This window comes from Ahaetulla prasina, chromosome 3 (assembly GCF_028640845.1).
Source record: "Ahaetulla prasina isolate Xishuangbanna chromosome 3, ASM2864084v1, whole genome shotgun sequence".
NCBI lineage: Eukaryota > Metazoa > Chordata > Lepidosauria > Squamata > Colubridae > Ahaetulla > Ahaetulla prasina.
In genome coordinates, this window is record NC_080541.1 from 214,106,111 (window position 1) to 214,118,738 (window position 12,628).

General features: G+C 45.6%; 1 protein-coding gene across 3 annotated transcripts in view; it reads left to right on the forward strand.

The window, feature by feature from the left end:
• Nucleotides 1–960: 960 nt before the first annotated feature.
• PHACTR3 (phosphatase and actin regulator 3) overlaps nucleotides 961–12,628 on the forward strand; it is a 341,542-nt gene continuing 329,874 nt past the window's right edge. For all 3 annotated transcript variants that reach the window (XM_058174777.1, XM_058174780.1, XM_058174779.1), the window contains exon 1: nucleotides 961–1,077. In XM_058174777.1, the coding sequence (XP_058030760.1) occupies nucleotides 969–1,077 (109 nt within the window). In that variant the 5' untranslated portion in view covers nucleotides 961–968. The remainder of the gene's footprint in view (nucleotides 1,078–12,628) is intronic.

Genomic DNA, 12,628 nt, shown 5'->3' on the forward strand with positions numbered 1-12,628 from the left:
AGGGTTCGCCGCTCTCTCCGGGTCTGGCCTCCGGGAGCGCCATCACTCTCCGGCCCCTCCCTCCTTTGCCGGGGAAATGAAGAGGGGTAAGGACTTCCTTCACACACACACACACACACACACAGAGAGAGAGAGAGAGAGAGAGACGCGCGCACACAGACACACTCGCGCTCTGGTTGCCTCCCTCCCTCCCCCCTCCCTCCTCCTCCTCCTCCTCTCCTCCTCTTTGTGCAGTGCAGGTAAGCTCCGGGTCCTCCTCCTCCTCTCTCCCCCCTCCCCGTGATGTCACACCTACTCTCGCAGGGCATGATGGGAGAATCCCACCGCTTCCCAAGAGATGCGCTAAGAAGAGCGAAAGGCTAAGGCGATTCGCGGCAGAGCTTCCCCGATTCCTATTCGGCTGCTTCATTCCCCCCCCCTCCCCACTCACCTCCACACGCCCCCCCTCTCTTCTTCTTCCAGCCTGGCTGTGGTTCCCCTCGGCTGCGCGGGAGCCATGGGGGGCAGAAGGGGGATCCGCGCCTAGGGGGTGGCGGCGGTGCTCTGCCCAGCCTCTTTCTTCCTCCAGCCCCCCCTCCTCACCCTCCACCTGCTTTTCCCCTCACCTGCATCCCACCGAGGACCTGCCTTCCCTTGAACGGAGAGATGCCCGGGAAGAAACTTCTCCAGCTCCTTGAGCAGCAATAAAGAGCCGGGCGGGTCCCGGGGCTGTAGCCCCCCCCTCCCGCTTTACTGGATGGTGCCAGCCGAGGGCCGGGCAGGGCGCCGGCAGGAGGGGCTGCGAAGCCAGGATGCTCCGGCGGTTGGGGCTCCCGGGCTGAAAACGGGGCCCCTCTGCACCGCAGGCCCCCCTCCCGCCTGGTGACCTTGGATTTCATGCAGGCGCCCCCTCCCCCCGGCCTCTGAAGTCTGCTTGCCTCCCGCCCCCTTCCTCCAACCCCCCCTCCCCGCTCCCCCCCCCACCTCCCATGGCTGCCTCGGAAGAAGGGACCGGCTGCTTGTTCCCCAGAGGCCGGTCCCAGAGCGACCCCAGCATCCTCGCTGACTCCGCAGGCACTGGAGGCCAAGCGCGCCCAGGTAAAGCCGGGGGACACTTGGCGGGGCAAGGGGCCGCGGGCGGGCGGGGGGACTAAGGGTCGCGGGGGCTCCGGGAGATGGAAACGCGGGGGCGGCGGCGTGTTGGGACCGGGCCTATCTGCTGCCCCGCCGATCCCGGCAGCGGGAACCGGTCGGAAGAACATTTGGGATCCCCTTGGCTTGCTACCCGCAGCAGCTTCAGCAGCTTCAGCAGCAGCTCCGGGGCTGAGAAAGCGATGCAGTGCCTGAACTATAAATAAGGTGGCCTGGAAGGAAGGAAGGAAGGAAGGAAGGAAGGAAGGAAGGAGGCTCCGGTTAGGGCTTCGGAAGGCGGAAAGGTCGCCGGAAGCCGTGGGGAGGACGAGGCGAGGAAAGAGGGAAAAAAACCCCTCCAGAACCGCCTGGGGATTTCGGTCATCCCACACTGGGCCAAACCCATCCTCCTCTTTTGTCTGGCTTGTCCGAGGGGAAAGCCTCTGGTGCGGGTTTTGCTTGGGAAGCAGGGAGGCAGGGACTTTTGTCCAAGGAAGCCCAAGGGAGTTTTGACAGCTGGCCAGATTTCCGCCTCTTGCTGAACTGAATCAAGAACAGGGGTTTCCTTCCTTCCTTCCTTCCTTCCTTTCCTCCCACCTCTTCTCCCTTTCCCTCCCTCCCTGCCTTTCCCTCCCTCCCTTCCATCCTCTTCTCTCCTTCCTTCCTTCCCTCCCTCCTTCCTTCCCTCCTTCCTTCTTTCCCTCCCTCCCTCCCTCCCTCCTTCCTTCCTTCCTTCCTCCCTCCCTCCCTCCCTCCCTTTCCTCCCACCTCTTCTCCCTTTCCTCCTCCTTCCATCCTCTCCTTCCTTCCTTCCTTCCTTCCTTCCTCCTCCTCCTCTCCTCCTTCCTTCCTTCCTTCCTTCCTTCCCTCCCTCCTTCCTTCCCTCCTTCCTTCTTTCCCTCCCTCCCTCCCTCCTTCCTTCCTTCCTTCCTTCCCTTCCTCCCCCCCCTTCTCCCTTTCCTCCCTCCTTTCCTCCTCCTCCTTCCTTTCCTCCACCTCTTCTCCCTTTCCTCCTCCTTCCATCCTCTTCTCCTTCCTTCCTTCTCTCCCTCCCTCCCCCCTCCTTCCTTCCTTCCTTCCTTCCTTCCTTCCTTCCTTCCTTCCTCCCTCCCTCCCTCCCTCCTTCTTTCCTCCCTCCCTCCTCCCTCCTTCCTTCCTTCCTTCCTTCCTTCCTCCTCCCTCCTCCCTCCTTCTTTCCTCCTCCTCCCTCCTCCTTCCTTCCTTCCTTCCTTCCTTCCTTCCTTCCTTCCTTCCTTCCTTCCTTCCTTCCTCCTTCCTTCCCTCCTTCCTTCCTTCCTCCCTCCTCCCTCCCTCCCTCCTTCCTTCCTTCCTTCCTTCCTTTCCTCCCACCTCTTCTCCCTTTCCCTCCCTCCCTCCTTTCCTCCCTCCCTCCCTTCCTTTTCCTCCACCTCTTCTCCCTTTCCCTCCCTCCCTTCCATCCTCTTCTCTCCTTCCTTCCTTCCTCCCTCCCTCCCTCCTTTCCTTCCTTACTCCCTCTTCCCTCCTTCTCTTCCTTCCTTCCTTCCTTCCTTCCTCCCTCCCTCCCTCCCTCCCTCCCTCCTTCTTTTCCTCCCTCCCTTCCTCCCTCCCTCCCTCCCTCCCTCCTTCCTTCCTTCCTTCCTTCCTTCTTCCTTCCCTCCTTCCTTCCTTCCTTTCCCCCCCCTCCGCTGCCAATTCACAAGAGGCGATTTTAGGTGGCAAGATCTCTGCCGATCTAGCTGGTTTTAGAAAATGCCAGCCGTATTTGTTCAGCTTAATCAGCCCCATTTCTCACTCGTACCAACCTTCCACAAGGATGCTCAGGGCAAAAGGATAAGAGCTGCTTCCTTAGGAAAAAGGGGGCTCGGCTCCCCCAGCCTGCTGTGGCCTTCAGAGCCACAGCTTAATCACCGCCTTTAAAAATAGGAGCGCCTGAATAGGATTCCTGAATACTAAGGAAAAAGGGGCCGCAGCTGGGCAGATAGGCAGACATGGCTGGCTGCCTTAAATCTCCTGGCTGGATATCACATATTGCTACTTACCTAGGCAAATAATGAATGCCTCAATTTAAGGCAGGGCATTCTTGATTTACGGTGCAGCAGAAAAGGAGAGAGAAGAGGTCAAATAAAACAGAAGGGGATAAGCTATTGGCATGAGGTTTCCATGGAGACAAAGGAAGCAGAATCATAATTAAGCTACAATTTCCACTCTATCATCCACTCTGGTGTGTGTGTGGGGGGAACCACCCCACATAGCAAGAAAGTATAATCTTGAGTAGACAACTGTACCAGAGAATGGACCTTATGTACCCAAACAATGCTTTCTATTTGCAAGCCAGCGAGAATAATTATTTCACCCAGTGCCAGCTTTTCTCCTCTTTTGGAAAGATAAACCTGCTGCCTTTGAAAAAAGAGCCCGTTTAGTCCAGTGGTTGACACACCAAGCTAGTAACTGGGAGACGTGAGTTCTAATTCCACCTTAGGCATGAAAGCCAGTTGGGTGATTTTGGGCCGGTCACTTTCTCAGCCCCATCTCACAGGGGAAAATAGGAAGAAGGAGTATTAGGTACGTTGGCTGCCTTGACTTATTTATTACAACAATAATATAGACAGGATAAAATGCCCCAAGAATGACTCACCCACTTTAGCAAAGAAGCAACCACAGCGGTATGCCTGAATGGAAAGGGCAATCATGATGGGTCTTTGCTAGCCCAGCCGGTTTGAGTAATAGTACTCATTTCTTGGCATTTATGCAGTTTATTATTTATTTGGCTGGAAAATTGGCTTGCATGGCAGGAGACATTGAGGGGCAACTTGCTAGAAGGAACGGCTGGGAACCAAGCTGTTTTGGAGTCAGGAACTTGGTTAAAGGTTAATAGAGGCAAAGGCTGGGCAAGCAACCTGCATGTATAAGATTCTCCCCTCCCCCTCCATAAGCAAGCATAAAATGCTCTGAACCACAAATATCACAGCCGGATTACATTTTGTGTTGCAATCCTTGCTCCTACCACGTACTTTCCATTTTAATTTTTGGGAGTCTGATGGTTCTTTCTCTCTGATATAGATGGTTAATATCAAATTCTGACTGTTTAGATTGATGGCAAGATTCATTTATTATTTATTTATAGGGGTTTCTAGAATATTAGCTTCATATAGAGGGGGGGAAATAAAAGAAAAGTACTTTATAAATAACTTCTTCTTTGTTTTATGTTTTAAATGGCCTACCCTGAATTTCTTTATGCATATTTTCCCTTTGCTCGGCATTTCAACTCAATCTGTTCCTCCTTTGCAATATTGAAATATGAGCCCAAAAACCTGTTTTATGTCTGATTTGAACCAGTGAAACACTACTTCTCTTTTTTATTCCTGACAGTCTTCATGTTGGAGGTTTTTGCTTATTATATTTTGGTCCTTTATTGTGTCCTTTTGATAGCCTTGCATGCCAGAAGATGCAAATGTGTTAATAATGAATACTGACAGCTTTTAAGATCCATTTTCTACAATCAAATAATTTATGATCCTTGTTGCTATGGTTTTGTTTTTTTTAAAGAGAAACTAATGAAAGCAGCTTATGAATCTTTGTAGCTATGCTGGGATACTGAGTCATGGAAACAAAGAATGCTAGTAATCAAATATATTAAGGGTTTTTATTTTATTTTTTGGCTGTAAAGAGCAATAGGTTGTGAATAAGTGGGACCTTTGCAAGCTTAAGGTAGAAGAAATGCAGTCGCCAAACTTCAGTTTCATTTAGTTTTTTGCCAGTTTCCAGGTTATGGAAAACAAAGCTGCCATGTTTGCAAACTGAGTATCGTGATGTAGTGACACTTTCAGGGAATTGCGCTGCTACTTCAGAAAACATGTTGTCTGTCTAGAGTTAAAAAATAAAAACAAGGATCACCTTGGAATCAGCCCACCCCATCAAAAACAAATGCAAGCCTCTGAGGCGGCTTGACTTAAAGGGGTTGTCTTTTCTCCTTGAGCCAGAAACTTAATAGTATGGGTTATCTGTGGAGATTCTCAGTCATCCAGGTCATGGTTGTCTTAAATATGCTTTTTCTAAGCAACTGGACTGTGGTTTTTTTTTGAGGAAGAAGAATAAGAATAAGAAGAATAAGAAAACGTTTTGCTTCTCATCCAAGAGGCTTCATCAGTTCTGATGGTGGGGGATGAAAGGAGAGGTACTCCACCATCCAGTGTCAACTTCAGCATCTACCCTTCCATCCCCCTGGAACCATCGCAATTGATCAGGGGTGAAATCTACTTGCCTTCCCTACCAGTTCGGAAGTGCGTGCACACCACATGTGTGTGCGGACCCTCTGCACATGCGCAAACCCTTCTGCACATGCACAGATGGTAAAAAAACAGGTTACTTCCTGGTTAAAACCAGGACGAGCGGTTAAAAGCAACGACGAGCGGGCGGGTGGGCGGAACCTCGTACTGCGGCTGCTACCGGTTCTCCGAAACACCCGCCGCCATCGCTACCGGTTCACCTGAACCAGTCCGAACCGGTAGTATTTCACCCCTGCAACTGATGAAGCTTCTTGGATGAGAAGCAAAACATTTTCTTCTTCCTCAAGGAAAAAACAAACAAACCCAGATGCCTTTAGAAAAAGCACCTTTGAGTTAATAGTGTGGATGTTTTATGACTGAAGATGTGAAAGGTGAAAAAGCATTTTCATTTTCTCCAAGAAAGGCTATATTTTGCACAAAACATTTACAATAGCTTGAGCTCTTTATCCTTTTTAAAAGGAATGAATTAGAAGTCCTTAGCGGAGCACATAAAGCAATAAATTATTTCATAGTATAGCTTCTCCAATATGTTTTCCAAAGTGCTTCACTTTCTCAAAGCTGCCAACAAACAACAGGGAATTATGGGAACCGATGTCCTGCATATCTGCTAATGTGCCAGCCTCAGGAAGGTTACCATAAATTACATGGAATGAAAAAAAAATTATATGCGCCTACTTCAGAACTTGTAGGTAATAAAACATACATAAAATCAAATAGTTTAGTATGCAGTAGCAATAAATGTTCATCCGTCCATCAATATCTATCATGTCATTTTTTCCATAACCGATGCAATGCCCTCCTTGTATTACAGACTAAGAGTACAGTTTCCCGTCAAGATTCAGGCTTTATTCTGTAGCGATTTGACAGTGTTTAGAAGCTTAAAACAATGCTTGTATTCCCATTTATTCTAATATAATTTCAATAGAAGTCCCATAGAAGGTAATAAACGCAATCAATCAAATGCTAGCATGGTGAAGGCTGGATTTGTTTTATTTGGAAGGATGCCCACAGTAACCTCTAATGCTATTTTGTCAACATCAACTCATTATGGACTGGTTACATATTTGAGACCTGTCATCGTTTTTGATGCATTTTTGAAGCGTGGGACCCTAACAGAATACTTCTGCTTATGTCCAGCTCTAGAGTTGGGAGAGAGGAAGGAAGCATGGAACTGTCTGGCAAAATGATGGAACGGTTACAATATCTGTGCTTCTTTAATTTGGGAGACAACATAAGAAAGTGGCAGTGGTAAAATAACATTTTATACAGTTATGCATAATGGAAACAATGATTCTACCTCCTCCCTCTGGAATTTAGGGTGATTTGTTAATGGTTAAAATAGCTTTAGGGCAGGAAAAAATGGTTTACTGTCAGATTATACAGTACCATTCAATTTGATCGAATGCTATTTCTCTGCAGCTATGCGTACATACGGTATATGGAGGTTTTAATCATGTAAAGTAAGACAAGAAAACCCAACTAGCTATATTGGACGGCAGAATGTACAATGAAACACTATGAAAAACAACTGTCATTGTGTATATGAATTAGGAAGAATAACATGTGATGAAATTATTAAGGAAGTTCTTAATAATGGCTTCTGTAAAACTACTTTATTGCTGCTGAGTTTGCACTTACGTTTTACGATGGAGTCTTCTGAGTGATTGCAATAAGATATTCAAGTTTAGGTGTTACTAAATTCTTATTTCACATGACCAGTATAGGTTTGCTTTAAATTCTCATGATGTGTGAATTATATAACCTTAGGTTGAAAGACTGTTTTGTTTTTTTTTAGGGAAGATGCTGAGAAGAGAGTCTTCTTTTGGTCTTTTTCCAAACACGAGTTAAATATGTTCAATACATGACCAGTACATGTTTAATTTACTGATCGATACATAAAAAATAATAAAGAATTCTATATACCCTTAATTGTTAGAAATCGTAGCCATAACCCTAAAATGGCAAACTAGAAACAAACAGCACTTGGGGAAAAACAAGTACTAGATGTGTGAAAACAACAGTGGGATTTATTGATCATTATAGTTCAGGGCTGTCAAACTCCCGGCTGTTGTGGCCCGCCAGCTGCCATCGGAGCTGGTGGCAGACTTGGACGATGAGGAGGTTGGGGAGGTATAAACATAATTTGGATACATGAAAAGAGTAAGTAAAAAAGGAATATTACGACAGGGACGGTAGGCACGTGGGTGCTCTTATGCACGCCCCTTACAGACCTCTTAGGAATGGGGTGAGGTCAACAGTGGACAGTCTAAGGTTAAAGTTTTGGGGGTTTGGGGAAGAAATCACAAAGTCAGGTAGTGCATTCCAGGCATTGACCACTCTGTTGCTGAAGTTGTATTTTCTGCAATCAAGTTTGGAGTGGTTTACCTTGAGTTTGTATCTATTATTTGCTCGTGTATTGTTGCGGTTGAAGTTGAAGTAGTCATTGACAGGTAGGAGATTGTGGTAGATAATTTTATGTACTATGCTTAGGTCTGTGTAGTTCTAAATTGTCTAAGCCCAAAATTTGGAGTCTGGTGGCATAAGGCATTTTATTGCGAGCAGAGGAGTGGAGGTTGTTCTTGAAAATGATGCTTAGCTTGCCGAATGCCTTCCAACCACACTCAACACACCGTTCAATTTCCTTTATTGTATCACCTTTCAGTGAGATCCGTTGGCCAAGCTATATGTAGTGGTCTACCATGTCTGGTTTTTCTCTAGTTATAATTTTTCTTTCTTTCTTTGGTGAATTTATTAAACATAACCTGGCTCTTTTTCAGGTTTATTTTTAAGCCAAATAGTTCTTCTGCTTTGTGCAGCGCTCGTATGTGTCTTTGTAGCTCTTCTTGGTCTTCATTGTTTTTATAAATAACTTAAAGTGGTAACCATACAACAGCCCTGTGAGATGGAATGGTTGGCCCAGAGTCACCCAGTTGGTTTAGGTGATAGCTTTGACATTCACATCATTCTGACTTTGCGTCATAGTTTTGTTTTGTTTTTTTGCAATATTGGCAGCCTATTTCTCATCAACATTTAATGGGTAACCCTTTGGAGAAGAGCATTAGGTCAGTGTTGGAATTAATGCATTCCACGTAAGAAGGTCTGATTCAGGCCTTGTCCCCTCTAGTTGCTGGTGGGAAGTACCAAGCACCCACAGGAGAAAATATTTGTAGCTCAGAATTGAACTCTGGGGTCCTTGGTGTTCTCTGAACTTGATTCTTTTCTTGTAGATGTTTCATTACCAAATTAGAATACACCATCAGTGCTAGCCTGATTCGGTCAGAAAACAACCAAGCTCAGAGAGCTCCAAATAGCCCAAAGTACTAAGTATTACACATGATGCCAAGTGATTTGTCAGACCCAAAACCAAGTATGACACATGACAATTCTTCCAAACTGAGTTCTTTATTATATTAGACCTATAGACAAAATCTAGCCGGACTGTGAAACTCTACTATCTGTAGCTACAATATGCTTTGTGAACCATTAGGTCAGTGTTTCTCAATTGTGACAACTTGAAGAGATATGGACTTCAATTCCCAGAATTCTCCAGCCAGCACAGCTGGCTGGGAAATTCTGGGAGTTGAAGTCCACACCTCTTCAAGTTGTCACAATTGAGAAATTCTGCATTAGGTAGAGGCTGTCTTCACCCTCTTTCTCTGACACCATAACATCTGGACTGAGTTGCCTCCTACTCCTCTGGAATAATCATTTCATTACATGATTATTGTTAAAGCGAACAAACTGGTTTCAAGGTGGGAATAGGAGGTACATACCAGTGGTGGGATTCAAATATTTTTACTACCGGTTCTGTGGGCGTGGCTTGGTGGGTGTGGCTTAGTGGGCGTGGCAGGGGAAGGTTACTGCAAATTCCCCATTTCCTCCCAATCAGCTGGGAATCCGGAGGCAGATTGGGGCGGGGCCAGTCAGAGGTGGTATTTACCGGTTCTCCGAACTACTCAAAATTTCCGCTATCGGTTCTCCAGAACTGGTCAGAACCTGCTGAATACCAGCTCTGGTACATTCGGTTGGTGACAGAGTCTGCATTCTCTGTCAAGGGAGGACGATGGAATTATAGACGAGGCCTTACAGAATCTCTTTCTCCTATTGGGGAGTCTTAGCGAAGAGAACAGACAGGAAAAAGTGCTTCTAGGGCAGGGGTGTCCAAACTTGGCAACTTTAAGACTTGTGGACAGCAAAGCTGGCTGAGGGATTCTGGGAATCCTGAAGTCAACAAGTCTTAAAGTTGCCAAGTTTGGACACCCCTGTTCTAGGGAGTGTAAGCATTTTGGAAGCACCCATGTGTACAAAAGCTCCATACCTTACAAATGCTTAGGTGGTCTTCTTCTCCCCAAATCAAAATCGGGATGACCAGTTAACTTTTGTTTCTTCTATAAATACTAGCTCTTTGGGGGATTAGATTCATCCTGGCTGCTTTCTGCTATTATTTTATAACGTTCTAGCTACAAGCTAATGTCTGAGTGACAGAAACCACAGGTGATGAGTGCCTCTTCCTTCTCGTCTGTTGGAGGAAAGAGTTCTTAAGATAACCTGCTGTTTTCACTTCTCATTGCCAGCCCATTGGCTTTTATATATGGACCAAAGGGATCCTTCAGGTAGGAAAAAAATGGTACGGCCCAGCCTTTGTCTCATTAGGAATATCTCAAAGGCCCGAATGCATGAAATCAAGGCATGGTAACTTCAATGTTAATGTTAATAGTGGTCAAGATTATTATTATCCCCTTTGAGCAAGGGTTAATTCTTCTTTTGATTGTGGACCTGAAGCTGTGGTGGGTTTCAAAAAGTTTTACTACCAGTTCTGTGGGTGTGGCTTGGTGGGCGTGGCGTGGCTTGGTGGGCATGGCAGGGGAAAGATATTGTAAAATCTCCATTCCCTCCCCAATTTAGGAGAAGGTTACTGCAAAATCCCCATTTCCTCCTGGTCAGCTGGGACTTGGGTGGCGGAGAATAGATGGGGGCGGGGCCAGTCAGAATTTTTACTACCAGTTCTCTGAACTCCTCAAAATTTCCACTACTGGTTCTCCAGAACTGGTCAGAACCTGCTGAAACCCACCTCTGACCTGAAGCCCTGGAGAAGGGACATGAGTTGATTCCGTTACAGTACGGATAGTCCTCCACTAGGACTAGTTGCTTAGCCACCATTAAAAGTTAAGATGGACCTCCCCAGAGCTACTTATGACCCAGGTTCGAAATTCTGACAGATTTCCTCCCCATGATCGCGTGATTGCATTTTGGGCATTTGGCAACCACCCCGCATTTACAGCCATTTGTAGTGTCCCACAGTCACATGACCACAGTTTATGATGTTTTTGTACCGGAAACTAGCATTTACTTCCACGTTCCAGCAAAAAATGCCCCTTAAGGACAATGGATTTGCTTAATGACTGCTGCAAAAAATGTCATAAAAGTGAGTGACACATGGGGACCTGTTCAATGACTGGCGTGACTTACAAGCATAATTCAAGGTTTAATTATAGTGATAAGTCAAGGACTACCAGCACATTACATTGGTAGCTTGGTACACATTGTTAATTAATTCTGGGAAGTGCGATGAGTACCAAAAACGATGAGTATCGAACAAATTTTTCCATAAGGAATAATGTAGTGTGTCACAAAGCAGCCGACACTGACAAGTTCTAGCTTGTGCGTTGAGTATCAAACAAATGATGCGTACCGGGACAAAGTTTTTGCATCAAAATGCGTTGAGTACCAAATTTGATGAGTTTCAAAACAGTTGAGTACCAAGATACCACTCAGGGGTGGACTACTAGGGGTTCACAGGGGTTCAGGAGAACCTCTAGCTAAGATTCTGTGCAGTTCGGAGAATCCCCAAATCCCGCTCCTGGCTGGCCCCACCCACCCTGCCCCTCTCCTCCCTGGAGTCCCCATGCGGCCCATTTTGGATGCAGGTAGGTATAGGGCATGCGTGGAGGCTTTGGGAGGGAGAAAAACGGGCCCACCGGAAGTTCAGGAAGGCTGTAAACGGGCTTGTTTCCAGCCTCCAGAGGGCCTCCGGAGCCTGGGAAGCAGTTTTCACCCTCCTGGACGCTCGAGGAAAAGCCTCCGGAGCCCGCTATGGTGCAGGAGGCCAATTAGCCATGCCCACCATGGATTGAAGGAAAGAACAAGCTACCACATAGTAATGGTAAGGAGGTGTAGTAATCAGGATGTTGTTCTTGATGGAATAGTGGTTTCTGCAGCTGCTCAGTGATAGTTAATCCTTGATTCAAGCTGCATAGTGGCAACCTAATCTTGAGGTGACAGTGTTATCCTGAGGCACTGCAGAGGAATTATACCGAGGCAAATTACCACAAGATGACCTTTGTCTGACATTTTTCTAAGCAGTCACTCCATCTTGGCTATAATGATAGTTGTAGTGTTGCATCACAAGTTCAGTAAATGTATAGTGGCAGCATGTGGAAGCCTTTGGAAGGGTTTTCTGGAACCTTGACATATAATTTATCAAAGAGGTTAAAAACAAAAAGAAAAATCACCTTATGGTGAGTTTGCCCCATAAAGAAAAGAATGCAGGAAGTTCATCCTACAGATGGTTAGAAAACAGAAGCAGAAGTTAGTAAGTTTATAATTAAGAATGATTAATTATAAGCAATATTATTATTACTACTATTATTATTGGATTGCATTTGATTACAGATTAAATTGTATAGAATGATCAGGAGTGAAGATCATATTGTATATACAATGAAAATAATGGCTATAATTGAGGTGCATAATATGTGTATTCAAAAGAAATGGAAGTGTGATGCATAACAAAAGAAAATGTCTAATAAAAATTATATATATTATAATTCAAACACACACACACACACACACAAATGCAGGGAATTCATCCTTTAAGGAAACTTGGCTTAAGGTGTAATTGTTTTTAATGTCATTCGACTACCTGTATAAAGGAATGGTTCTCTTTAGTAGCTAACACAAGAATTCTGCCACAATGATAAAAAAATAAAACTAAAAAATAAAACACAAAGATATCATTTTTCTAAGGATAAATGGTTCTTTATCACCTTTCCCCACAATGCTTTTGGCAAATTAGCTCTAACAACTTTATTTCTTAGCATCTGGCAGGTCATTTGGTTCTTGGATCTGGCAGTCGCTTTGGTCAATGGCAGCCTTTTTCTTGTATTGAATTAATATTCTACAGAAGTTCTTTTAAAACAAAACCCCTTCATTGTGAAGTAGATGAACTTTCACAACTTCTGCTGTGTTTC